Source organism: Onychomys torridus, chromosome 7 (assembly GCF_903995425.1).
Source record: "Onychomys torridus chromosome 7, mOncTor1.1, whole genome shotgun sequence".
NCBI classification, from domain to species: domain Eukaryota; kingdom Metazoa; phylum Chordata; class Mammalia; order Rodentia; family Cricetidae; genus Onychomys; species Onychomys torridus.
In genome coordinates, this window is record NC_050449.1 from 102265859 (window position 1) to 102293028 (window position 27170).

The following is a 27170-nucleotide window of genomic DNA, read 5'->3' on the forward strand; positions in this document are numbered from 1 at the left end:
CACTTAGGGAAGGGAGCTCAGACAGGGTCTGTGACCAGCCCGGCGTGCGCGGTGAGAACTACATTACCCAGAATGCAACTGGAAAAGAGCCGCTGGCCTTTCCGTCCATACTAGCGCCCCGCCGGGAGTTTCATTGACGTCTGAGCTCTCCCAACTCTTCGGGCCTGGCTGGGGTCTGAGAGAGGGAGTGACCTCGAGGAGGCCCGCGAGAGTCTTCCTCCTTTACTTCTTATTGGTCCAGCTCCGCTGTCATTCGGGAGCGAGGGGAAGTTTGCTTCCTGATTGGTGAATTCCGTTTGGCGCCAACTAGGAAGGGGGCGGGGCGGCGGCGTTCCTGGTTGTGCAGCAATTAACGCTAAGGCCACTTTGGTGGTGAGGGAGGTCAGGGTTGCTTCTCTGCTTGTCGGGGACGGAGCACGGAGGGAGAAAAAAGTGAAAAAAGAGTTAGTTAATCGGGGTGGGGGGGGGGGGGTCGCCTCGAGACCCTCGCCCCGCGGAGTTTGTTTGGATTTAATCGTGAGGTTGCAGGCGCCCGCCCGCCTGCGGCCTCGCGGGGCCTAAAGGGACGCACCGGTGCTGGTGGCCGGCGCCTGCCGAGTCCCCGACGCTCGCCCGTCCGCGCCGGTGCCCGTGGCGGCCGCGTCTCTGAACCGCGCGGTCGTGTTTGTGTTTGACCCGCGGGCGCTGGCGGCGTGGCACGCGGCTGAAGCCGGTGCCAGCGGGGCGGGGCCCGGCGCAGCGGAGGCGGAGGAAGACGGAGCGGGAGTCCGGGCTGGCCCGGCGGCGCCATGGAACTGGGCCCGGAGCCCCCCCACCGCCGCCGCCTGCTCTTCGCTTGCAGCCCCACGCCTGCGCCGCAGCCCACGGGGAAGGCACTATTTGGCGCGTCGGCTGCTGGCGGACTGTCCCCTGTCAACAACCTGGCGGTCACCATGGACCAGCTAGAAGGGCTGGGCAGGTGAGAGACCTGGCGAGCGATGCCCGAGGCCACTGGCCTCTGATCGGCCCTCGGGATGGTCAAGCAGGAAGCAGGGTTTGTCCAGCTGGTCCTGATGCTCCGATCCGGAATGGCCTGGCCAGGGCCCGCCATGTGCACCCTCCCCCCGGGCAGAATGTTGGGCGGGAGAGGCCGTTCGGATAGTCCGGGACCATCCTCAGCCCGAGCCAGACTGGGGAGCGGGGGAGGTTGCTGGGCTTCCTGTCTTGTTCACCCCTTTCAGATTTCTCTGTACTCTGTCTCTATTCCAGGGAGCTCTTTGGAATCTACCCCCACGGGGGAAAATGGGCCCTCCTAGGCCCTCACTTCTACTCTACTGAACAACCGCGCCGGATCTTAGTTTCCTGTAAGCTTTGTTCCCTCTCAACAAAGGGACATGGCATTTTCTTTTCTTGCATTTGTGCAAAATCTATGCAGTCACTTGGCCGGCACGTTTCTTATATCTACCCGTCTCCCTTCTTATAGCTAGCCCTTTTTACTTCATTTTCTATATTGGAAATCTTTGAGGACTTAGTAGTAGGCTGCCCTACACCACTACCACCAACAAAAACACATTTCATTATTTTTAGTGAAGTTACTTTTCTTCCAGTCTTGGGCATCTCCTTTTCTAAACATGTCTTAGGATTTTTCCATCCCTGAAAAGCTGGGATTTCTATCCTACTCGCCTTTGCCCTTAAATCCCAGCATAGTACCTTAAACCAAGGCTCTCACTTAAGGAAACAACCCAGCATTTGCCACAGGCATGTCCTGCTATGTGGCCCAAGGCCAGATCCACTCCTTTCTTTGTTCAAATACCAACTGAGTATCATGGCTGGCCAAGTGTGAATGTGGGGTGTCCTTGATTTCTTATCAGAATGGTAGTTTGTGGCAGCCTGGCTACTTTATGACCCAGCTCCCTGGGTGTGACTTTTTAATTAGGTCCTAGAAATTGCTTATGTGACAGTACTTCTCTTGGTTTCAGTGAGTATGAGAAGCCAATGGAGTTGAGAAACAGCAGCAGTCTACAGAGAATGGGTTCCTCCGAATCAACCGATTCAGGTATTATTACTTATGAGTGTGTGTGCATATGTGTTCAGGTGCCTGCCAAGATCAGAAGGCATTAGAGTCCCTGAAGCTGGAGACTTATGGGCCATTGTGAGCTGTCTGATTTGGGTGCTGGGAACTGAAAATTGTCCCCTCTACAGGAGCACCAAGTGCCATAAACCACTGAACATCTATCTCTTCAGTCCCTTATGTTTTAAAATTCAATTTATTTATTTTGAGACAGGGTTTTACCATGTAGATCACTTAGGCCTCAAACTCAGATCCGCCTGCCTCTCACCTCTATGGTTAAAGGTGTAAACCACCATGCCCTTGCCCGATGCAAGTATTTGTTCAACTTCACCATTCATCTTGAGCCAGCCCTGTGGGGAGCAATATTGGGGATTTCCTGAGTCATGTCTTCTTCCTAAGATCTTAACTGGTGACAGTCCGCATAGGAATCATGATTTGGAGTGACATTACCCTTCAGTCCAGAGGGAGCCCCTGAGGCAGTTTATGAAGAGAATAAGTGTCAAGTCTTTATTCCATTTCTTTTTACAAATATTTATTTATTTTTATTTTATATGTGTGGGTGTTTTGCCTGCATGCCTCTCATGTTACATACATGTGTCAGATTCCCTGGAACTGGAGTTAAAGGCATTAGCAGCCATGTGGTTGCTGGGAATTGAACTCAGGTCCTCTGTAAGAGTAGCTGTGCTCTTCTGAACTATCTTTCCAGCACTCTTTTATTTCTTAAGACATGATCTCACTGTGTATACCAAACTGGCCTATTGGAACTCATACCTAGCTGGTTATATTTTTCATGCCCCTAAATTAGCCATATGATTTGAAAAAATAAAATAACTCCACAAAAAGTGTTATGCGTAACTCCTATCTAAAAAGCAGTCAATCTTGATAGTGATTGGCTCTGAAATCTTGTTTCTTTTATTGGTATTTGCAAATGGAAGAGAATCCATGAATATACTTAAAAAATGTTACTTAACAATAGAATGAGCATTATTTCCTAAGAATTTTGTTTTTATTTCTCAAAGGTTTCTGTCTAGATTCTCCTGGACCCTTGGACAGTAAAGAAAAGTATGTATTCATTACTTTCGAATTTATACTTAGAAGAAAATTTTTCCTTAATCAGGCCTACTGACACAGTCTCACCTACTTGGGAAGTTAAGACAGAGGGATCAGAAATTCAAGGCCTGTCTCAGAATAAAAAGTGAAGGGGCTGGAGAGATGGCTTAGTAGTTAAGAGCACTGGCTGCTCTTCCAGAGGACCTGAGTTCCATTCCCAGCACCCATGTGGCAGCTCACAACTGTCTGTAACTCAAGTTCCAGGGAATCTGACACCTTCACACAGACACACATGCAGGTAAAACATCAATGCATATAAAATAAAAATAGATCAATTATTTTTAAAAAATAATAGTAAAAAGTGAAGGATTCAGTGACAGAGTGCTTGTGTGGTGTATGTGAGGCCCTAGATTAGGTTTAATCACTAGAATCACCAAAAAGAAGAGGAAAGAAACTTGTTCATTAGTTTTTGATATCTCGTTAATAGTCTGCCTGGTCTGGAACTCAGATACGTCTGCTTCTGCCTCCTGGGTGCTGGGATTAAACTTGTGCACCACCATCCAAACTTGTTAATCTTGGGGTGAAGTTCTTCATACAGAGGACTAGAGTCTGCAGTTAGCTGCTCCCAGTGAGATCCCAGAAACACTGCTGAGAATGGATGTATTGTTTTGTGTCAGTGGTTTCTAGGATTTTCCCTCCTTTATTTTAGCTGTAATATCCCTTGCTCTGCCTTAAATGAGTAAATGGATATATGTATTTTAAGAGACAGAAGGTTTTTTTTCCATCTAGGTAGTGTTTGGGATGCTCCTGAGACCAAAGAAGCTTTAGACTTTCATTATTGGATACCTTTGCTACTGTGAGAACCTTACTTGCCCACCCCTTCCCAAACTATAGGCTAAGCAATGTGAATCTGCTGGTGTAAATACCTCTTTATTCTCATTTACCTTTTGATCTCATTACAGCCTTGAAATTTCCCTGAGGAGAATCGATTCTTTACCTGTAAGTTCCATGGTCATTTTCAGCTAATACCTAATACCTGTAAACTGTCCCCCTAAATGCCAACGTCACCCACATTTACAAAGTGGACATGGCTTTTCTGCATCCCTGTAAATACTAAGACTATGCATTACCTGGAGCAGCTTCAATGGTGGCTGCTGTCTCTTGTGGACTTTGTCCTCAGTCTTAGTTTTATCAAACCAGGAAAGGTTCTTTTTACGCAAATGTTGCTCAGGGGTTGGTTTGGCACTATCATATACCGGCCAAGAGGGCTATCGGGACTTGTATGATTAGGTGTAAGTCCATTCTGAGTTACAGCAGGGTGGAGCCCTGGTCACATTTACTGGTTATCTGCTGAGTATATGGGAAGCTAGCTCTTCCAACTCATTTCTTTAAGTGAGATTTTGAGTTGGGCGATAGTGGCCCTGGCAGGCAGATCTCTTTGAGTTCAAGGTCAGCCTGGTCTACACAGCAAGTTCCAGAACAGCTAGGGCTGTTACACGGAGAAACCCTGTCTCAAAAAAAAAGAAAGAAAGAAAGAAAGAAAGAAAGAAAGAAAGAAAATTGAGGTTTTGGCTAGGTGTAATGAGTCAAACCTATAATCCTAGCACTTGAGACTGGAGCAGGAGGGTCATTTCAAGTTTAAGGCCAGCCTGGGCTGCAGGGTGAAACCCTATTTCAAAAACATAAAAAAGAAAACTGAATTTTCAATTGTGTTTCCCTTTAAGAATTCAATTTATCTTTTTTACTTTGATAGCAGAAACTCTTGGGATGTAGCCCAGCGCTGAAGAGGAGTCATTCTGATTCTCTAGACCATGATATCTTTCAGCTCATCGACCAGGATGAAAATAAAGAAAATGTGAGTGTGTCATCAGCATGGTGACCCAGGCTGGAGTGAAACCTCCAAGTGCCAGTGGCTTACAAGCAAAGTGGCTGGCTGCTGCCTGATGACTTAAGTTATGGGAAAGGAAAGATACACCAGGCCTTTGTGCAGAGAAGTCTGAATGAATCTTGCCTTCTACCTTGCTTTGTGATGCTGGAGCTTCTGTCAGGCTCCTTTGTGGGTTGTTCTAGAAATTAAATAAGATTATATATGTAGAGAATTTAAAATGGTACCTAGTGGGTAAATGTTTCTCAATTTTAGCTAGTAGCTTTTGTGAGTAATTATATCCATGAGTTTTTTTTCTAGAAGAGTCTACTCAAGACTTCCTTTCTTGGCTCCAGCCCTAGGTCACTTGTAAGCTTGTGAAAATCTTCATTGTGTTTGGAGGTTGTGTGCTACTGGGCCTGCCTATCAGCATTTTTTCTTATACCTTATTTCATGTGAATATCTGCCAAATACATAAGCTAATTTCCAAAGCCATGCAAGATCTGTGGATCTCAGAATATCTGAAATAGTGGCTTTGGGGATGGTGTGGTTCACCCAGAAGTTCCCTGCCTGGCTTTCCCCCTAACGTTTCCATATGTTACTGTTTCCCATTCATGCCCTGCTAAAACGCCAGAGTTTATCACCCTGATAGTTTCTAGGTTTAATACAAAACCAGTTTCCTGTAGGAATGCGATGGAGTATTCTATAGAAGTAGATTCCATCTGGCTCTTGATCCAAACTTGACTTCTCCCAAGGTTGCCTTCCTGGAAGCTTTGTTCTAAAGGAATAATAGCATAGTTTAAAGAACTTTCTGGAGTTATCCTATCTGGCTTCAAGATCTTAGGCACACCATTTAACTTGGAAGACCCAGTTTCCATTTTGAGGCCATCCTGGTCTACAAATCAAGTTCCAGGACAGCTAGGGCTGTTACACAGAGAGACCCTGACTGGAAAAACAAACAGACCTAGTAGCTTCCTTGCTTGTAAAATAGGAGCAGTCAGGTTGTACCTGATGGTTAGACAAGTTTATGTTCAGAAAGTATTTTGTAATATGAAAACAGATACTAGCAATTACTGTTTTTAGTGCTTAATAACAAGTGCTTATGTAACTATTTAAGGTAGGAGGCACACATTTCATTTCTTTTTTTTTTTTTTAAATATTTATTTATTAATGTATACAGTGTTCTGTATGTCTGCAGGCCAGAAGAGGGCACCAGCTCTCATTATAGATGGTTGTGAGCCACCATGTGGTTGCTGGGAATTGAACTCAGGACCTCTGGAAGAGCAGCTAGTGCTCTTAACCTCTGAGCCATCTCTCCATCCCAAGGCATACATTTCTGTTTTGCTTTTGTGTATATCTGTACCATGTATATGCCTGATACCTGCAGAGGCTAGTAGGGGGTATTATATCCCCTGAAACTTAAGTTACAGATGGTTGTAAGCTGCCCTGTGTGTGGTTGCCAAGAATCAAACCTGGGTCTTTTAGAAGAATGTTCTTCACTGCTAAGCTACCTCTCTAGCCCCAACAATAATTTTAATTAGTTCTGTCTAGTGGAAGAGAAGGCTGCAGGTGGGACAAGCTTGCCACAGTGCACATGGGGAAGACAGAAGCCAGCTTTCAGAATCCATGTGGGCCTGGGGATGGAGTTCAGATCTTCAGGCTTCTCAGCAAGTGTACTTATCTGTCAAGCCATCTCACCAGCCCTAAAGCTGGTTTTTACAGACAGAAAATATATCAAATATTGTTTTGCAGGAAGCATTTGAATTTAAAAAGCCAATAAGACCTGCATCTCGTGGCTGCCTCAATGCTCATGTACATGAGGAGAGTAAAGATCTCTTCACACACAGGCAGAACTCAGCCCCAGCTCGCATGGTATGTGTTCTGTTTTCATATGGGAAATTCTTCATGGGAAGAGAATTTACAACATTGCATGGCATGCATGCATGAGTGCCTGCATTCATGCATGTTGTACCAGCATAAAATTTATTTATTAATGCTGAGCCTATGGTGCATGCTTATAACCCAAGCACTTGGAAGGTAGAAGGAGGAGGACTAGGAATTCAAGGTTATTATAGCTCTGCCATGAGTTCAGGGCCAGCCTGGGCTATATGACATCCTGTTTCATAAACAAAAAAGCAAGTTCACTTGCTAGGTGTGGTGACTCATGTCTGTAACCCAGCATTTGGGAGGCTAAGGCCTGTGGATTATGTGGAGTTACCTCAATTGGCAGATTAGAAAGTTTCATTAAAGAAGTTGATTTATTTGTCAAAGGATATATAAATAGTAGGCTAGAATTTAACTGTAGATTCACCAGTTCATGATAACAGTTTGAGAATATGCCAGGCTATGGTGGTGTACACCTTTAATCCCAGCACTCAGGAGGCAGAGCCAGGTGGATCTCTGTGAGTTCGAGGATAGCCTGGTCTACAGAGTGAGATCCAGGACATAGAAGCTCCAAAACTACACAGAGAAACCCTGTCTCGGAAAAACAACAACAAAAAAAACACTCAACAGTTTGAGAATATGTATGAAATAGAATGTATTTGGTGGATGCTTGGGGATCAGAGTGCTGAGATTTTCTCTGATTGCTTAATCATTAAAGGCACCACTAATTATAGGTGCTGAGGATGCAGACTTTTAAAAAGCCAGTATTAATTTTAGAAGTTTAGCTTTTGTTTAGATTGGGATTCTTGTTGTTTTCTTTTTTTGAGACAGAATCTCTTAAAACCCCAGGCTAGCTTCAAATGTGCTATGTAGTTCAAAACTTCTTGAACTCCTAATGCTCCTGTCCCTAGGATTACAGGTATTAGCCACCACAGCCAACTGGTTTCCAGGTTTGGGTGTCAAATAGATGAGGTGTATGATCTTGGTAACCTTAAGCATCAGTTTCCTTTTATTAAACGAAAAGCAAGGATTTTGTAGGTATGTTGGTACACATAGTCCCAGCTGCTCTAGGGACTGAGACAGGGTAGAGTCTAGGAGCACTTAGTTTCAAGAAAAAGGGAATTGATTAAAATAGTGTGTGCTGTGGCTTAAATGGGATTGTAGTTGTAAAGGTTTTGTCATAATGTCTAGGACATCATAACCCCTCACTTTAAAATTGGGCAGCTATGTTTTAATTTAACTCGTTTTTATTTACTTATTTGTTTGTTTTGTTTTTTCAAGACAGGGTATCTCTGTGTCGTTTTGGTGCCTGTCCTGGATATCGCTCTGTAGACCAGGCTGGCCTTGAACTCACAGAGATCCACCGGCTTTGTTTATAGTTTTAGTGTTAGTTTTTAATGATAGGGGAGAGGAGTGCATATGTGTACGGATGCCTAAGGAGGCCAGAGGCTGAGATCAAATGGAGCTGTCTGAGGTGGTTGCAGAGAATCAATTTAGAGCTTCTGTGAGAGCAGTGCTTGCCATTAACCTCCGAGCCGTCTCTCTAGCCTAGCTGTTGTTTAATCCAATGAAGAGCTGGGTTGGAGGCCACACTTTGTAGTGTGCACTTGTGAACTCAACATTTGGGGGGTAGAAGAAAGAGGTTCACAGGTATTAGCTCAGCCTGGACTTCCTGTCTCCAAAAAATAAATGAAGTCCTGTTCAGACTCTAGAACAGGCTTCCCTTGTTTCCATCTGTCTGAATGGGAATACATATGTATTTTCTTTTGTATGCTATTTTATGATACAGACTTGTATTTTTGACAAATTGTATACTATCAGCTTGCACATGGTACTTCATATAGTCTAGTTCACATTGTAAGAAGAGCTCATGGGCTGGGTCGTGGTCATACATGACTTTAATCCCAAAGGCAGGATGGTCTCTGAGTTCGAGGCCTGGTCTATAGAGTGAGTTCCAGGACAATCACGGCTACATGAGAGACCTTGTCTCAATGAGGAAGGGGAAAAAAAAAGCAAGGGGTCAAGAGCCAGGAACACCAGTGACTTCTTCTGACCTCTGAGGATACCAAGTTCATGAATGTGCACATGCATATCACCTTTTGTTTGTACCACTTCACGAACTTGCGTGTCGTCCTTACTCAGGGGCCTTGCTAATCTTCTCTTTATTGTTCCAATTTTAGTATATGTACTGCCAAAGCGAACGCTTTTTTTTTAAGCAAATCAAAGTGAACTAGAGTTCTTGCTAATTTTGTCTTTCAGCTGTCTTCAAATGAAAGTGATAATAGTGAATCAGGAAATTTCAGTCCTCTTTTTACATCCCAGTCACCTGTGAAAGCCACTTTGTCTGATGAGGATGATGGTTTCATAGACCTTCTTGATGGAGAGAATCTGAAGGTACCATCTATGGGTGTGTGTGGGTGTGCCTACTCATTCTAGCCACCACTGGAGAAGTCTCCCAAGTAAAAACAGTTCCTGGGGTCTTAGCTGGCTGGTTGATAGTTCTTGTGAGATTCTTGAGACTCTTCCTTGTTTGACTAAATCCTATTTCAGGGTGGGAGGTCACATGGTACTGGTGAGATCCTTCCATCTATTGCTAGCCAGGCTTTTAGGAGTAGGGAAGAAAGTGTGGAGATACTTCTGTAACTAAGACATAGCATAGTGGTAGAGCATGGCTTAGGGTTTGCAAGGCCATAGGTTCAATCTCTGGTGGCATATGCCTATAATCTCAACATTCAGGATGCTGAACAGGATTGCCATAAGCCACAAATTAGGCCAGCCTGTGCTACACAGTAAGGTTTTGTCTCCAAAAACAAAAAAAAAATTTATCCAGGCTTGTCTGGCATTCTTTGGGGGAGAGAGTTAAATGTAAAGCATTTAAACTCATGCTGGTCTCGACTAGGTCCTTTTCTTCCCAGCCCATCTGCTGGATCTATTTAAAAGTAGTTTTTCTCTTCCTCTAGAATGATGAGGAGACTCCTTCATGCATGGCAAGCCTCTGGACAGCTCCCCTTGTAATGAGAAGACCAACAAACCTTGTAAGTTATTCCGGTATGTGCAGTTTTGAGTAGTTGAGCCACTGAACAAAGTAGTCCTTAACTATGTTGACTGGAACAGTTGTCAGTGGTCAGATTTTAATCCAAGGTGGATCTGTCTCTTTCACAACCCTAAGGGCAATCGGTGCAGGCTGTTTGACTCCCCTTCCCCGTGCAGCTCCAGCAGCAGCTCCAGCACTCGGTCAGTGTTGAAGAGAACAGAACGATCTCGTGAAGAGTCTCCTCGAGGAAGTACAAAGCGGAGGAAGAGCATGTCCAGTCCTGTAAAGGCAGATATTCTAGAGCCAACCCAAGAGGTTAGTTCTCCTTTGGTCTAGAGTGGTAACTGTCTTTCAACAATTCTAAACATTTCTACTTGGTGGTCCTGTCCTTGCCAACCCTTACTCCTCCGCCCCCTCCCCCTTCAAGACAGGGTACAGGGTTTCTCTGTATATTCCTGGCTGGCTGTGTAAGTGGCTGTATCCTGTCCCAATTGCCTGGTCCCAAATAACCAACTTAGAGGCTGAATATGGATTATAAATACTTGGCCAATAGCTCAGGCTTATTACTAGCTAATGCTTACATTTAAATTAACTCATATTTCTATTTATGCTTTGCCACATGGCTAATGACTTGTTACTTCACTTTTTACATATCCTGCTTGCTTGGTGGCAGCCTGGTATCTGTCTCAGATCCCCGGACTCTGCCCTTCCTTCTATCATTCTCTCTGTGTGAGGCTGTGTCACCCAATCTCCTCTTGTCCTGCTATCAGCCAGCCAGTCAGTTTTTTATTAACAATGAGCATAATCCACAGCAGTCCTGGAATTCACTCTGTAGACCAGGCCTTGAACTCAGAGATCCACTTGCCTCCCCAGTGCTAGGATTGAAAGCATGTACCCAACCCCTGGCTTCTGATGATGCAATACAGCTTTATTTTTATTTATTTTATTCTATTCTGTTTGCTTTCTTTAGTGGGTTGTATTATTTGTTTGTATTAGGGTTAGTGTGGGGGGTTTGTTTGTTTGTTTTTTCCGAGGCTGGCCTCAAACTCACAGAGATCCACCCGGCTCTGCCTCCTGAGTGCTGGGATTAAAGATGTGCGCTACCTCCGCTCAGCTAGGTTTTTGTTTTGCTTTGGCTTTTGAGGCAGGGTGTAACTGTTTTCCTGTGTCCCTGTGTCCTGCCTGGTCTGTAGCCGCTCAGACCCAAGTAATTAAAACTGCTTGGACATTAGCTCAGGCTTCCTACTGACTGGCTCTTACACTTAAACTCAGCCCATTTCTGTTAATCAATATGTCACCACATGTTCTATGGCTTTTTCTTTTTCTTTTTGTTTTTTAAGATTTATTTATTTATTATGTATACAGCAGGCCAGAAGAGGGCACTAGATCTCATTACAGATGGTTGTGAGCCACCATGTGGTTGCTGGGAATTGAACTCAGGACCTCTGGGAGATCAGTCAGTGCTCTTGACCTCTGAGTCATCTCTCCAGCCCGTGTTCTATGGCTTTACCTGTGTACCGTATATGCTGTTCCCTGGTTGGTGGGCTGGCGTCTCCTGACTCACCCTTTCTCTTCCCAGAATTCTCCTTGTCTGCTTATCTGGCCTATACTTCCTGCCTGGCTACTGGCGTTTTATTAAACGTGTGTACAAAAGCATTATTCCGTAGCATCGGGATCTTGCTCTATGTTCAGGTTGGCCCAGTACTTGTAATGATTCTCCAGTTTCTGTCCTGAATCAATGCTGGGATTGATTATAGGTGTGCACCACCATACCTGACTTTATCAGTCTCTCATTCTTTGTCTGTGCTGTATCTTTTTGTCTGTCTTACTTGTTAAAGAACTTGTCAGTTGTTACAAATCTAGAGGATCCCACTGGCCTATAAAGTCCAATATTGTCTCTTATCCCCTAGATTTCTCATAGGGTAGAATTGCTGAGTCATGGGCCAGTGCATGGTTTGATTTGGCAGATACTGCTACGTAGTTTTCCGGAATGATGTATTCAATGGCAGTGTATGAGTTCTGTATTTCTGAGTAGTGTTTGGTAATGTATATCTGTTCATTTTAGGTGTTTCTTTTCTGTTGCTGTGAAAACCATAGTTTGTTGCTGAGGATTGAACCTAGGGCTTTGTTCACACTACTCAAGAGCTTGGTGACCAAGCTCTGTCTCTACTCTTATTTTCCTATTTGGTAATATGTTTACTTACTTGTTTGTTTATTTGTTGTTTAGGGGTAGGGGCACATGTGGAGGTCATAGTATGACTTGGAGACATTTCTCTTTCTAGCGTGTGGGTCCCAGGCATAGAGCTCTGCAGTTCTTAACTTACTGTGCCATCTCACTGGCCCCTGTTTGGTTTTAAAGCCGAATTCATTGTAGCTGCATTGGGAAAATGTGGGTGTGAAGAAGTTTTTTATGTACTTACATAGGAATCTTTAGTATAAATAGGTATTTTATTGCCTTTTTTTTTTTTTTTTTTTTGTCATGTTATTGTTTGTTTTGAAACTGTCTTACTGTGTAGCCCTGGTTGTCCTGGAACTCACTGTGTAGAGCAGGTAGACCAGACTGGCCTCAAACTCAGGGATCTGCCTGCCTCTGCCTCCAGAGAGTTGGCGTGTTCTGCTGGTTTCGTTCGGCATGTTTCACCAGGCAACTCAGGCCAGCCTTCTCTTTCTCTCCATCTTTTTATCTTAGCATTCCAACACTGGGACTGCTGGCAAATGTTATGACACCCAACTGTGTTCTGATGGGTTGTTTTTGTCTTTTAGGAGCAGGCTCTCTTGTGGCCTGGGCTGCCCTCAAGCTATATAATTTATGATGGCCTTGAACTTTTGATTCCTCTGTCTCCCTAGTGGTGGAATCATAACCATGCCCAGGTTTTTGTTTTTGTTTGTATTTTTTTGTTTTTGTTTTTTGTTTCGCTGCTTTTTTTTTTTTTTTTTTTGGCGGCAGGGGTGGGGTGGGGGTTGTTGTTTTGAGACGGGTTTCTCCGTGTTTTGGTGCCTGTCCTGGATCTTGCTCTGTAGATCAGGCTGGCCTCGAACTCAGAGATCCACCTGGCTCTGCCTCCCAAGTGCTGGAATTAAAGGCGTTTGCTACCACCGCCCGGTGAGGCAAGGTTTTTTCTTTGTGTAGCTCTGGCTGTAGACAAAGCTGGCCTGGAACTTAGAACTCAAGAGATCCATCTGCCCTAGGCTTGAGCAACCACCACCCAGCATTTCATTGGTCTTTTTAAACTGTGTGTGTGTGTGTGTGTGTGTGTGTGTGTGTGTGTGTGTGTGTGTGCGCGCGCGCACACGCGTCCCTTGATGCATAAGGACCTGTCTATAAAACAGAATGGCTCCATCTTTGGCTATTGCTAAACAAAGGATGGATTTGATGTTTTCCTTTAAGGCAGAGCCTATATAGCGCAGGTTGACCTTAAACTCATGATCCTGCTACCCAAACCTCCTGAGTGCTAGGTCCTATGGTTTCTTTTTCTTTTTCTGTTTTGTTCTGTTTTCAAGACAAGGTTTCTCTTTGAAGCAGTCCTGGCTGCCCTGGAACTAGCTTTGTAGACCAGGCTGGCCTCGAATTCTCAGAGATCTGCTTGCCTCTGCTTCCTGAGTGCTGGGATTAAAGGCATGGGCCACCACCGTCCGGCTCTTTTTAAATACTATTTTGGTGCAAGACCTGCGTGTGCCATGGCATGCATGGAGGTCAGAGAATAACTTTCCAGAGTTGATTCTTTCTCCATGATGGGTTCCCAGGATTGCAGCCAGATGTATACAATTCCTTTAAGCCTCTGAGTCGCCTTACAAGCTTCACCACGCCTTTGAAAGGCTTACTGCCCAGTCCTTGGAAGAGGCAAAACAAAACAAAACAAATAGTTTGTTCAAAGTCCAGATCTCCCTGTTTGGATATAAATGTTCAGGTTGTCTCTAGATTGTCTCTAGATTACTGGTTCTCAGGCATGTTTACACAGTGGTTCCTTGGTGCTGTGCCAGCCTGCAAGAGGAGAGCCTAGATCACAGAAGGCTATTTCTTTAGAAGCAATCTAAATGATCTTTACAACTTCTTGATTTGTTTTCTCACACAAAAGGAGGCTTATCAGAAGTTCAGGAGCTCTACGTTTTATTTTGTGAGATAACATGACAATGATTTTTTGGTTTTGCTGTTTGGTTTTTCTTTATTGTTTCGTTTTGTTTGTTTTTGGCAGGTTCTTGCCATGTAGCCCTGGCTAGGCTCAAACCTGTGGCAATACTCCTACTTCTTGGATTACCATGCCTCAGCTCTATCATCAGCTCAATAGTTTTCAGTGTGAACAATAAAAAAGCAAGGGTGCTGGGTATGTGGAGGCTCGCTGTGATCCCTGTGGATCTGAGTTTGATGATAACCTGGTCTACATTAGCAAGTTCCAGGCCAGCCAGAGACTCATGGTAAAACTCTGTCTCCAAAAAAGGATAGAGAGGGTTTGGGGGAAATTTAACTAGTTAATAAATATCAAAGCCTATCTTTTTCCTTCTGATTCAGTCACAATACAAAATATTTTACTTAATATAGACATTTATATTTCAGTCTCCTTTTGGCATGGTCAAGGTAAATATTTCTAGGAGTTCTAGTCCAACCCTGGTGTGATCCTCTGCCTCTGGTTTGTTTCAGCTTCTACACCAGTCTTTATCCCTGACATCTTCACCCAAAGGAACCATTGAGAACATTTTGGACAGTGACCCAAGAGACCTTATAGGGGATTTCTCCAAGGTAACTGCAAAAAGAGTTATCTAGTTGGGTAGTACTGGGAAGGAAGTGGGGGTAGCTAGAACCCCACTTAGCCTTTCTCCTTCCTCAGTGTGGTTCCTGGGGTACCTCCAAGGCAACAGTTTAAAAATTAAAACCAAAACAAACAAACTACACAGAGAAACCCTGTCTCAAAAAAAATTAAAGAACAAGTTGAGCTTCTAATGATGAGGTGCATGTTGGTCTTCGAGACTGTTGCTAGCTTAGTGGTTTCCTGTGTGGTTACCCACCTACCCTGACCCATAGTGCAGGTTCTTTGGAAACGGGGCTTCTGACTACAGAAATTGTGTGTGTGTGTGTGTGTGTGTGTGTGTGTGTGTGTGTGTGTGTGTGTATAGCCACGCTTTGAGTCCATGGTGTTGAAAGATATTTTAGAAGGTCCAGATTTGCTGGGCAGTGATGGGAGAGGCTGATAGATCAGGGCCGGCCTGATCCATTCCAGGATGGTGTGACTATACAAGAGACCCTGTCTCAATAAAAAACAAAACAAAAAATGAAAAGAACAGGGAGTTTGAAGAGAAGAACACGCAAAGCCCTTAGTTACCTTGAGCTTGCGTTGAGACTGGTGGTGGTTTGTCTTGGGGTCATGGGTAAGCTCTCAATTTGGCCAGTTGTCCTCTGAGTAACACCATCACATTCATTTTTCTCAACGCTGGGCCAAGATTGTTTTCTCGCTCTCACTGCCTAACTCCGTACTGGACAACCATGTCCGATGTCTCACTTCCAAGGCAGGGTCTCACTATTTAGCCCAAGCTGACTTTAGCTGCAGTTCTTCTTCCTTGGGCTCCCATTGCTAGGGTTAGAGTATACAGTACCATGCCTGCTCCTTAGTTGTGTTTTGTTACAGATTTTCATATCCCAAGTTGGCCCTGTGCTCACACTCAGGCTGGAGGTGGTCTTGAAGTCATGATCCTCCTTCTTTCCAAAAGCTGTTATTGCAGTCCTGAGCCACAATATCTGGTTCTTACTGCATTTTTAAGTCTTCATACTCTAGCCACTAAGATAAGAGTTCCTGATTAAAAACAAAAGAAAAAGGCAGTCACCTGCAATTTCAAATCTAGCCTCAGAGTGACTAGTTCCAGGCCAGCCTGGCCTATACCACCTCAAAGGCTGAGCAAGCATAGTGGCTCATTCCTTTAATCCCAGGAGCAAACACATCTCTAAGTTTGGACCAGACTGGTCTACATGAGACTATGCCTTCTTAAACAAAATAACAGTTACTTATCCAGATGTTAGTTAAGTACATAGAAGGGTAATTAACATATACTATTCACTTAATGTTTCTTTGAGCTGCTTCCTGCCAACTAGGCAGCAAAGTAAACGACATTTGTAAGCTTCCACATTCCCCTAAGTACCTTCTGTTTCCTTCTTTAAAGGGTTATCTCTTTCATACAGTCTCTGGGAAGCATCAGGATTTGAAGTATATTTCTCCAGAAATTGTAAGTCCGACTTGTGGAACCCACTGCACATGGGGAGTTGGAATCTTGTTACCTCACACCTCACCCTCCTTTCTCTTCATAGATGGCATCTGTTTTGAATGGCAAGTTTGCCAATCTCATTAAAGAGTTTGTCATCATTGACTGCCGATACCCATATGAATATGAAGGAGGTCACATCAAGGTTTGGATTCTTGAGACTTATCATCTTGGGAGGCTTAGACAGGTGGGAGGGATAGTGACACCTCTCAGCTGGTGGTGAGGATTTAGAACAAGCCAGGAGATGTGAACTGAGTGAATATTCCCATCAGTTCCTCTCTACCACAGAGTTACAATGCTCTCCTTGTCTGTCCCTCATACTGTCCTGTTTCAGATGGCACCCTGATGTCTAAGGTATTCAGGGGGGCCATAAAGGGTTCCATAGCATTTAAGATGCTTAAATATAAATGTATGACCACCCCAGAGCTCCTGACTAGAAGAAGCAAGTCTGGCAACATGGCATGCCTTCTGTACTCTGTTCTTCAGTCAAGCTGCTACCTGGTGGCGGGGCATGTTGGAACACATGTTTCTGGAAAGAAAGGAGCTGGTCACACCACTTTAATATTACCTTGTAAAGCAGTGTTTAGATGTGGCAAGGAGGCATTAGCTTCTAACTTTATGAAGCGACTATTTGAGATCATTTCCAGTTCTTGTATTTGTTACTGAATGGCCAACATATATAGACCTACAGAGAAAGCCTCATTGAGATGCAAAAGGCACGTAGTCTCCTGGACTGCTGTGCCAGGAGACCTGCAGTCACAAAGTATTCTGGGAGCTGGCTCCCTCGTTGAGGCTTTACTTCCAGTGTGATTCAGTGGGTGTTAAGACTGGTGTCTTCAAAGGGTGCTGTGAACTTGCACATGGAAGAAGAGGTTGAGGACTTCTTACTCAAGAAACCTATCGTACCTACTGATGGCAAGCGTGTCATTGTCGTGTTCCACTGTGAGTTTTCTTCTGAAAGAGGCCCTCGGATGTGAGTACTTCACAGAGTAAGGCTTATTAAAAACAGCCTTTTAAAATTATTACTGTTTATTTACATTGTGTATGTAGATTTCAGAAGACAACAGCCATCTGGATTTCTGGGGTCAAGCTCAGGTTGTCAAGCACTTTTACCCACTGAGCCATAATTTTCTTGTTAAATTTCTCTATGTAATCCTGGCTGATCTGGAATTTGTTCTATAGACCACATCCCTCTGCCTCTGCCTCCCAGGTGCTAGTATTAAAGACCTACCCAAGCCCAAATGCCTAGACCAAAAAGATTTCTTGAATGTGATTTATGCACTTAGCCTAGAAGTTGCAGTTACAAATGACTTCCAGGCTTCTCTAGACCAGTCATTGATGATACCAGTGTTGACTCTATTGCCTGAGTTTGACCTCTGCCCCTTTGGCTCACCCAGTTCCCCTGCCCCACTGTGTTTAGTTCTACCTAGTGGTCTCATGGAATATCCTTTAAATATCAAGCAGTTGTTTCTTATGCAAATGTTACCTCTGAAGTTCCCAGGCCAGCCTGAGCTATGTGAGACCCTGTCTCAAAGAAACTTAGAAACTAACTTACTGACAGGCTAGGGGTGTGGTTCAAGTCTGTTATAGACAGAGTACTTGCCTAGTATTTGTGAGGTCCTGGGTTCATGCCCAAAAGGATAGGGGAGTAGAAATGTGCTCTATAGCAGATAGCAGTGAGACAATAAAATGGAGCCGTTCATGAAAGATGGCCAGAGTGGTGAGACTGAGCATGCTTGCTGGGAGGCAGCAGCCAGGATTGCTGGAGAGACTTCTGAAAAGCCAGGCCCTGGGCCCTTGTTTTTGTTCTGCTAAATGAAGTTATTAAGAAAGACACACTCCTTAGAATGGGAGTGGCTGCGGAGCTGTGAAGGCTCAGAAGACTGGTCCTTGGATTGGCCTCGGTGGCTCTTTGCACTGCTGAGGTTGAAGCAGGTCCCTGGTGTGCTGGGCAGGCACCACTGCAGAGCTCCACTCCTCTCGCCAAAGTTAAGCAAACTTGTGGTTTCATCTTGCTACTGTTCTGTCACATTTGCACACACATTCCATTCATAACCCCAGCAGGGTACTAATGGACAACCCCATCTCAAGTCCTTCAGGCATGATAAGGAGTTTGCCCTGCTGTTTGGTCTTTGTTTTCTTCAGAGCCTGCCAGCCCAGGTCCTTGTTCCTGCTAAGCAAGTGCTCTGTCACTGAGCCAATATTAGTACAACTTTTAAGGACTAGGTGTGATGGCATACTTCCAGCACTCAGGCAGAGGCAGGTGGATCTCTGAGAATTCAAGGTCAGAATGGACTACATGGTTACAGTGAGATCTTGTTTCAAAAAAAAACCAAACAAAAAAAGGCGGTGGTGGTCTTTAATCCCAGCACTTGGAAGGCAGAGGCAGGTGGATCTCTGTGAGTTCGAGGCCAGCCCAAGATGCAGGACAGGCTCCAAAGCTACACAGAGAAACCCTGTCTCAAAAAACAAAACAATCCATAAGCACCCCACATTTAACACATGAAAAAGTAACATTTGAGCAGGCCTTGAGTATTCACACATGAATGAAAATAGCAGGGACTTGTGTCCCAGTTTCATATTTTTCATATGCTGGCCACTCTTCTAAACACTGGGAAAAAATTAGCAATAACAATATAAAACAAAAACAAAACCCTGTTTTGGTGGAGGTCCCATTTCAGAGTAAGCAGGAGCAGAGAAACATAGTAGTTAGAATTGTATAAAATGTTCAGAAGTCCTTCAAAATGAGGTCAAAGGTGGAAGCTCCTTGGCAGAGGGTCAAGGAGACCACAGTGGGCTGGATGAGATGTGGCGGCACTGCTGGAGGGCCCAAAGCTGCAGCTTTGCACAGGTTTGGGCAGAGCAGGACTAGTGAGATAGCTGCGTTCTCACGCCCAACACGGGGTTCCAGGAGGGACCCCAGGAAGAAGGGCTAGTCTGTCTAAAGGCACAGGAAGAAGGTTTCTGTTGATAAAGGGAGGGGAATGGAGGAGATGATGCCAGGGGACGGAGCGCCATTGGTTCAGAGCTGCTGCGGGTGGTGTCTGTCAGCAGCATGTTTCTAGGAAGGAGTGCCTGTTCTCTGTTGTCTCTGGTTCCCGCTGAAGGAGGTGAGCTGATTTCTTTTTTCCTTTATTCCTTTTCACTAGGTGCCGATATGTGAGAGAAAGAGATAGGCTTGGCAATGAATACCCCAAACTCCACTACCCTGAACTGTATGTCCTGAAGGGAGGATACAAGGAGTTTTTCCTGAAATGCCAGGTGAGGGGTCTGTGCTGAGCATGTCTCCATGTGCCCACGCTGGACCAATGGGTTTGTAGCTGCTGCTGTTTGCCGGGGTCTGGTGACAAGAAAACGTCCACTCAGCACTAGGCTCCCCTGGAACTCACTGGCCCTGCCTCTTGCTTCTTCCAGCCTTGTAGCTCTATGCGAGGGGAAGCCAGGCTGTGTGAGGCGGGCATGTCCTGACCTTGTCCTCTTGCTCTCCCGTCCCTGTAGTCTCACTGTGAGCCCCCCAGTTACCGACCAATGCATCATGAAGACTTCAGAGAAGACCTGAAGAGGTTCCGCACCAAGAGCCGGACCTGGGCAGGGGAAAAGAGCAAAAGAGAGATGTACAGTCGCCTGAAGAAGCTCTGAAGGCAGGCAGCAGTGGCAGCCTGAGCTTCTCTCTGACCCGTCCCTTTCCCTTTGCCGCAGAGCAGTAGGCAAAGGAGCCAACTGCGGTACGAGGAGAAAGACCTGGGCCTTCCATTCCTTAAACCTACACTCCAGGTTGGAGCCCAGGGCATCCTGTTGTTCCGCTCTTCTGTCCTGTAAGACTCCTTCCCTGTCAGGACTGTCTGCCTAAGCTGGACACGCCACAGTGCAGACCGGAGTCTGTAGTCTCGAACACCGAGTCAAGCTACTCTGATTGAGCATCCCATGAAGAAGTGGCTGGAGCCTTCTTGGGCAGACCCTGGCCTCCTGTCATGAGGGGAGAGATGTGACAAAGAGTGCTGCTGGCCAAATACCAAAGATAGGCTGGAAGGGAGAGGACCTTGTGGATGACCCATAGCTTAATTTATTCAGCTTCATCAATTATTTTATTTTTTTTAATTCCTCGAGACTTTTACTTTACTGCTTCATTAAATCAAAATACTGCCATTTTAGGTAGAGTTTATCATCCCAGGAACTACCTCTACTTTTAATTTTTAAAAAAACATTGGGCCAGGGATAAGAAAGGCAACCTGTTGAGTTGTGGCCAGCGCTAGGAGCTCAGGCACCCCTAGGAGGCGCTGTGGACTGGGATTGCTGCTACTCAAAGCCAAGGACTGAGATGCTGGTAAGAGCCTGCACCAGACCCAGGCTTGGCTATAGGACATAAGCTAACCTTCCCAGACCTACCTCTGTCCTTTTTGATGTCCTTGGGAAAGTTTTGTCTCCATCCTCGCCCCAGGACCCCATGATGGTGGCTGGTATAAGAGTCACAGGAAAGCACTTCAGGCAGCTTCCATCTGGCCACCCCCAGGCCAGGGTTGGAATGCTGTAGTGTAGGTACCCCAAGGTGAGAGTGGGAAGGAATGAATGGAGTCCACGGGGTGAGGGAGGAGCATGCCCACTGAATGTCCTTTCAGAAAAAAAAAAAAGTCGTTTTATGAGTTGAGGGATATCAAATCAGTGTTAGGTGGGTACTCAAGGGTGAGAGGGGTCCAGAAGTCCAGGCCATTAGGCGGAAGGAGGGGGTCCTGGTCTACAAATGACTGTAGAATTTCTCAGGAGGGAGTGGTAAATATTGAAGTAAAATGTTGTGGGTTTATCATGTTTTAATTTGAATCACACCAGTTACCCCCTTAGTCTGACCCCGTGGGAGTGAGGCTCTCCAGGGAGCACTCCCATCTGAGGAGCTGGGCTGCTCTAATTCTGTGCAGCCTGTTTTGGTGCCTGTTCATCGATGCCCTCGGGCATCCATCTCCTGCTCCTGTTTGCTCCACTGGGGTCTAGCCAGGTTCTCCTAGGAAGTCTCCCTCTTGCCTCTGCTTTCATCTGGGGGTGGGGAGGGAATCAGTGGCATTGAAAGTGGCTGATTGCTTTGTTATGGGTTTGAGTTGCATTTGGCTATAAAACAAATCTTGTTGGAAAAATATGTGGAGAACAAGGGAATGAGCGGCCCCTTCCCCAGTGTTCAAATATGTCCCAATTGGTCTCTGGTCTGGTTTGTAGAGATTCTGTTAGTTGAATGCCTTGGAAGAGAATGGCTTTTGGGTTGTACCAGCTTAGTTAGCACTGTTAACCAACTGTTGCAGGCTCTGCAAATAAAAGTGATCTTGAACCCATGTTCTCTGCCTAGTTCCTAATATACTCAAAGGGAGTTTCATTGCCATTAGGGTTCTAGGGTCACTAACTAAAACTAAGGCCACCATATTTCCTCAAGAGGTTAAAAAAAAATAATACAGTTTAGCTTCAGTAATGGCTGAAACAATCCCATTACACTGAAGACCAAAAACACACTTAGTGATTGACAGGATAAAATGGGCGTGTGCGGGTTGGGGATTTATTTAGCTCAGTGGTAGAGCGCTTGCCTAGCAAGTGTAAGACCCTGGGTTTGATCCTCAGCTCTTTAAAAAAAATTTTTTTTTAAATGGACATGTGCATTAAGCTTTTGCCTCAAAGTAATGCACACCTTTGATTCTTGCATTCTAGGTAGAGGCTGGTAGATCTCATAGTTCCAGGCCAGCCAGTGTTACATAAGACCCTATCTTGGTTGGGGATTTAGCTCAGTGGTAGAGCGCTTGCTCTGGGTTCGATCCTCAGCTCTGGAAAAAAAAGACCCTATCTCAAAGTAGTTTTAATTGCCAGATAGTAGTGATGCACACCTTTAATCCCAGCTCTTAGGAGGCAGAGACAGGTCCATCTATTTATAGGCCAAGGCAGGAGGATATTGAGTTCAAGACTAACCAGCCTTTGCACCTTAGCAAGACTTGATCTCAAAGATTTAAAGGTCTGGAATGTAGCTCAGTGGTCAGTAGAGTATTGTCTAGCATGTTGGATGCATGCTAGTTTCAGCAGTGATAGGAGTTGGGAGAGACTTGATAAAGGGTATAAAAGATCTTTAGGGCTGGAGAAACGGCTCAGAGGTTAAGAGCACTGTCCGCTCCTCCAGAGGTCCTGAGTTCAATTCTCAACAATCACATAATGGCTCATGGCTATCTATAATGAGATATAGTGCTTTCTTCTAGCTTGCAGGCAGAGCACTGTATACATAATAAATCTTTAGAAAAGAAAAAAGGGGGAAAAATAAAGAGAGCTCTTTATTTGGGTTGGAGAAATGGCTCAAAGACACTTGACTGCTCTTCCAGAGGTCCTGAGTTCAATTCCCAGCTCCCACATGGTGGCTCACAACCATCCGTAATGAGATGTAGTGCCTTCTGGTGTGCAGGCGTACCGACAGACAGAACACTATATACATAATAAATCTTGGGAAAAAAAAAACACCCAAACTCTTTATTCTGAAAACTCCCACTTCTCTATTGGATGTTTCAAAGGAGATGTTTGGAAAAGTGAGGGCTGTGGGGAGGGGGGTTGCTTCCCAAGTATACGGGGTGGGTCTGAGCAGTGGATTGGTCAAGTGCTAGATGAATATGAGGAACACTGTAGGAAAATAGCAAGGCTGGAAACAGGAAGGAGGCGAGAAGCAAAGAGAGGCCAGGCGGTGGGCTACAGGGTAAGGCTGCCACACTAAGGTAGAAACTGACAGCAGCTAGGCCAGGATGGGTGAAGTGGGGTCCTTCTCAGCTCTGGGAAAACCTTAAGACCTTGGGCAAGCAGGGACCCCTGGCAGTGCAGAGCACTTGCCTGAACAAGGCCTCGTAGAACAGCACACACGGTCCCTGTGACCCTGGAAGCTCTCCCAGCTGCCCAGTCAGCCCCCTCACTGCCTCCCCTTTGTCTTCTCAGATTTCAGTCGGCACTATGGCATGAATGCTGCCATAGCCACATGTGGCCACCAGATGGCGATGGTGCCCATGTTAGTCCCTTGGCAGCTGTCTCCCAGAAAGGCAACTGAGATGAAGCCTGGGCTGCAAGTTTGCTTCCTTGTTTTTCCCTGGTACCTTATGGTTTATTTTGAAAGACACAGGGTGGGGTCCACTTCAGCTTTTTCTTTCTCTTTCTGTCTGTCTGTCTTAATGATTTATTTTATGTGCATTGGTGTTTTGCCTGCATACATGTCTGGGTGAAGATGTTAGATCTGGAGCTAGAGTTACAAGCAGTGGTGAGCTGTCATGTGGGTGTTGTGAATTTTGAACCCAGGTCCTCTGTAAGAGCAGCCAGTGCTCTTAATCACTGAACCATCTCTCCAGCCTCCATTTCAACCTTTTCTTTTTCCGTTTTTTTTTTTTTTTCATTTAATTTTTTTATTTTTATTTTTGGAGCTGGGGACGGAACCCAAAGCCTTGTGCTTGCTAGGCAAGCGCTCTACCACTGAGCTAAATCCCCAACCCCCATTTCAACCTTTACAGTGTCTAACTCCAAACTACTTGGGAGGCAAAGACAGACAGGATTTACAATTTGAGGTAAGTATGTATTTGAGAAACATAGATGCTGCTTTCTTTAAAGCTTATATTCTAATTTTTTTTTTTTTTTTTTTTTTTTTAGGAAATAAAATCTTAGAGGAGTGCTTATTTTTAAAGGATATTATTTCATATGTATATGTATGTGTATATATGTCTTAACTACTGGTAATTTCAGCTCCAGGGAGTTCCACATCTGGCCTCTAAGGGCACTTTCACACATGCACACACAAGTGCACACACACATAAAATTAAAATCAAAATATAAATAAAGCCAGGCAGTGGTGGCGCACACCTTTAATCCCAGCGCTCAGGAGGCAGAGGCAGGCGGATCTCTGTGAGTTTGAGGCCAGCCTGGTCTACAGACAGAGCAAGTTCTAGGACAGCCAGGGCTATTTTACAGAGAAACTCTCTCAAAAAACCAATTACAATATATATAAAAAGAATTTTTTTTTTTCGAGACAGGGTTTCTCTGTGTAGTTTTGGTGCCTTTCCTGGAACTCACTCTGTAGACCAGGCTGGCCTCGAACTCACAGAGATCCACCTGGCTCTGCCTCCCCGAGTGCTGGAATAAAGGCATGTGCCACCACCTCCAGGCTCAAGAATTCTTAACTAGACAGAGTAATCCCAGCACTTGGGACGTGGAGGCAGGAGGTTTGAATCCAGCATTGGCTGCATAGTAACCTAGAGGCTAGTCTAGACGACAAAGTGAGAGCTACCTAAAAGGCAAGGTGGGGGTCTGAGGAGATGACTCGGCACCCACATTGGGCACCTCACTATCTCCTGTAACTCCAGTTCCAGGAGATCTGACGTTCCCTTCTGTCCTCTGAGGGTACCTGCACCCAACACACACACACACACACACACACACACACACACACACACACACACAAATAGAAGTCTTGGGATTTTGTTAAAACAAACTCTGTGTAGCCCCAGCTGGCCAGGCTGACTCAACAGAGTTCCTTCTACTTCCAAAGTACTGAGATCAAAGGCGTGTGCCACAGTACCTGCCCCCACCAAAAAAAAAAATCTTTTAAAAAGGAAACTTTAGTCCAGATAAATTTGGGGAAACCCACATTAAACAACTGTTACTTGGGGTTTGGTTTGGTTTCCCAAGACTTTTGCATAGCCACTGTTTGTTGGTTTGGTTTTGGTGCTGATGCAGACTACCCACGTTTTATGAATGGGAACACCCATGCTCCAGCAGTGACTGAGTTCCTTCTGGTTAGTCATTAACAAACAGCGGAAGTGGGAGTAGGCCTTTGCTCTCCAGTTCCAAGCCCTAGCCTCTTTCCTAACTTTCTCTTGCTTTCAAGTCACCTTCCAGAGAACTATGCCAGTAAGCTGTGAACTTGCTTCTTGCCTGACTAGAACAATATGGGAAGAGAATTTCTAGGGAATCACTTCTGACTGGCTTTGTAGTTAGTGACTGGGGACAAAGCCCTGTGTCAGAATGTCTGTTTTAGTCTGGGAATTTCTGTATCCTGGGTTAACTGAAAGACCCCGCCTTGAAGAAGATGGAGCCCCACAACAACAATTCCACGTGGACAATAATAATATCACTAAGCTGACAAACATCTACAGATCAGCTTTGAACTACAAAGTACTCAGAGCAATTTTGAGAGGGCTAGCTGAGATGATCCAGTTTCAAAGACTACTTGAATAAGGACTTGAGATAAACCCTGAACTTTGGCACAGACTGGACAACAAAGGATATAGGTGGCTTTTCTAGAATTTGACAATTAACCCAAAATTTTCTTTTTAGAATAAAGATACCTTTGCCCATATCCAGCAATAAGCAATTTTTTTAAGATTTATTTATTTATTATGTATACAGAAGAGGGCACCAGATCTCATTACAGGTGGTTGTGAGCCACCATGTGGGTGCTGGGAATTGAACTCAGGACCTCTGGAAGAGCAGTCAGTGCTCTTAACCTCTAAGCCATCTTTCCAGCCTGCAAGAAGCGGTTTTAAGAATATGATGCCCACATTCCCAAAAAGGTGGTGTGGGACAGGTGGTTTTTGGTCTTTTAATTGGTTTTGGGTCTGGGATAATTTTCATTGTTTATGAGGGTTGGTTACAAAGTTGTTAAGGGTTAGGAAAAGGGCTAAGCAAAGGAGATTAGATTTAAGGTTCTTGTTTAAAGAAAAAGAAAAAGACAATTACTAGTTTTAAATACTTTACATTGGATTGGGTTGTTTTATGTTGTATACAAATTATATATCTTGAGCTTTATATTGTTAGAAAATGCCGCCGGGCAGTGGTGGCGCACGCCTTTAATCCCAGCACTCGGGAGGCAGAGCCAAGTGGATCTCTGAGTTCGAGGCCAGCCTGGGCTATGAAGTGAGTTCCAGAAAAAAGGCACAAAGCTACACAGAGAAACCATCTCAAAAAACCAAAAAGAGAAAGAAAAGAAAAGAAAATGCCATACATACATTTCTAATCTTGTTCAAGATATTGTACTTATACCGTTCATTTAACAATGTAATGCAATTTGCTAATCCTTGAATGTTATTATTATCAACTATTAGGATATAAAGAAATGAAAGTTAGTAGTTAGACATTACAATCAAACTTGTAGTCATATTAGGTATGTTTTCAAGATTGAGCATATATATTTTAGATAGACAGGTCAGGTCATCTTCAAACCCTTAGAGATCTACAGAAAATGGCATTTAAAATAAGTTTCAATAACTTAGAAAATTTTTCTTTTTTATTATGACTATGAGACATGTCGGCTCCTGGCAGTACCAATCTACTTCAGAGAAAATATGGGCATTGAAGAAACTGCATATGGAGTTAATTTTCATTGTGGCAAAAGTTAGCCACTGGGCAACAAAGTATCCTCGAATCAACTGCTGACAAACAGGAAAATATGGACAGACAGGACACAAAACCAAGGACTACCGATTCTTGCCAAAACAAGTGTGGTTGTGGCTTTAATAAAAGGCACCTTCTGAGGCCAGGACAATATGGCACCATCCCTGAAGTAAGTGACCTTTGCAATCTGTAAAAGGTACCATGCTCTTTTCTTTGAAGGCAGCTGAACAGGCGGTGGACGGATGGCTTCTGATGTGCAGTGGAAAGCAGCTGAAACAGTTATTCTTGAAGAATAACTAAGCTCACCCCTCTCAATAGTAGACTGGCATTTAATAGAGGGATATGGAGAAGAATGGGATGCCAAGATGATGACACACACACACACACACAAAGAATGGACAGCAGAATTAAAAAAACACCAACAATTTCCAGAATTTAATAAGATCCTGAATCATGACATGACACTAATGGAATTCAGGTGTTTCTGGCACATGGACTGCTCTCACTAAATGTGAGGTCAAACTGTTGACCTTCTGTACATCCTAGTTCACAAATGAGTCTGTCAGATACGCTAAGCCTATAGGCTGAAGATGATGCCCCAACACTGCGGAGAGACCTCAGGTGACTGTCCAGGCAGCTGGCTGTTTCTGTCAACTCACATTTTTTTT

The 27170-nt window shown here is 44.6% G+C and overlaps 1 protein-coding gene and 1 non-coding gene across 4 annotated transcripts; one reads left to right on the forward strand and one right to left on the reverse strand.

Annotated features, from left to right (window-relative positions):
* The first annotated feature begins 131 nt into the window (after window positions 1–131).
* Window positions 132–21434, forward strand: Cdc25a (cell division cycle 25A). Of its 3 annotated transcripts, XM_036193789.1 has the most exons (16): window positions 895–958; window positions 1249–1343; window positions 1959–2035; window positions 3070–3112; window positions 4063–4099; window positions 4854–4955; window positions 6717–6836; window positions 9108–9242; window positions 9809–9883; window positions 10018–10197; window positions 14519–14617; window positions 16030–16092; window positions 16175–16273; window positions 16971–17101; window positions 19278–19389; window positions 19627–21434. In XM_036193789.1, exons 3-16 carry the CDS (start codon window positions 1975–1977, stop codon window positions 19765–19767), a joined length of 1398 nt encoding a protein of 465 aa, XP_036049682.1. In that variant the 5' UTR covers window positions 895–958; window positions 1249–1343; window positions 1959–1974; the 3' UTR covers window positions 19768–21434. The 3 variants fall into 3 exon arrangements, with proteins under 3 accessions (XP_036049681.1, XP_036049680.1, XP_036049682.1); XM_036193788.1 differs by lacking the exon at window positions 1249–1343 and having other exon boundaries at window positions 132–958; window positions 4857–4955; XM_036193787.1 differs by lacking the exon at window positions 1249–1343 and having other exon boundaries at window positions 133–958.
* On the reverse strand, window positions 8946–9050 carry LOC118588096. Its single transcript, XR_004945503.1, has one exon. It is a non-coding gene; the product is annotated as a U6 spliceosomal RNA (small nuclear RNA).
* Window positions 21435–27170: the final 5736 nt, after the last annotated feature.

Excerpts from the sequence above, each read along its gene's own strand:
- Cdc25a (XM_036193787.1), top strand. The coding sequence starts at position 789 with ATGGAACTGGGCCCGGAGCCCCCCCACCGCCGCCGCCTGCTCTTCGCT. Across the intron at positions 9,243-9,808 it reads TTGATGGAGAGAATCTGAAG|AATGATGAGGAGACTCCTTC; the intron begins GTACCATCTATG and ends CTCTTCCTCTAG. Across the intron at positions 17,102-19,277 it reads TCTGAAAGAGGCCCTCGGAT|GTGCCGATATGTGAGAGAAA; the intron begins GTGAGTACTTCA and ends CCTTTTCACTAG.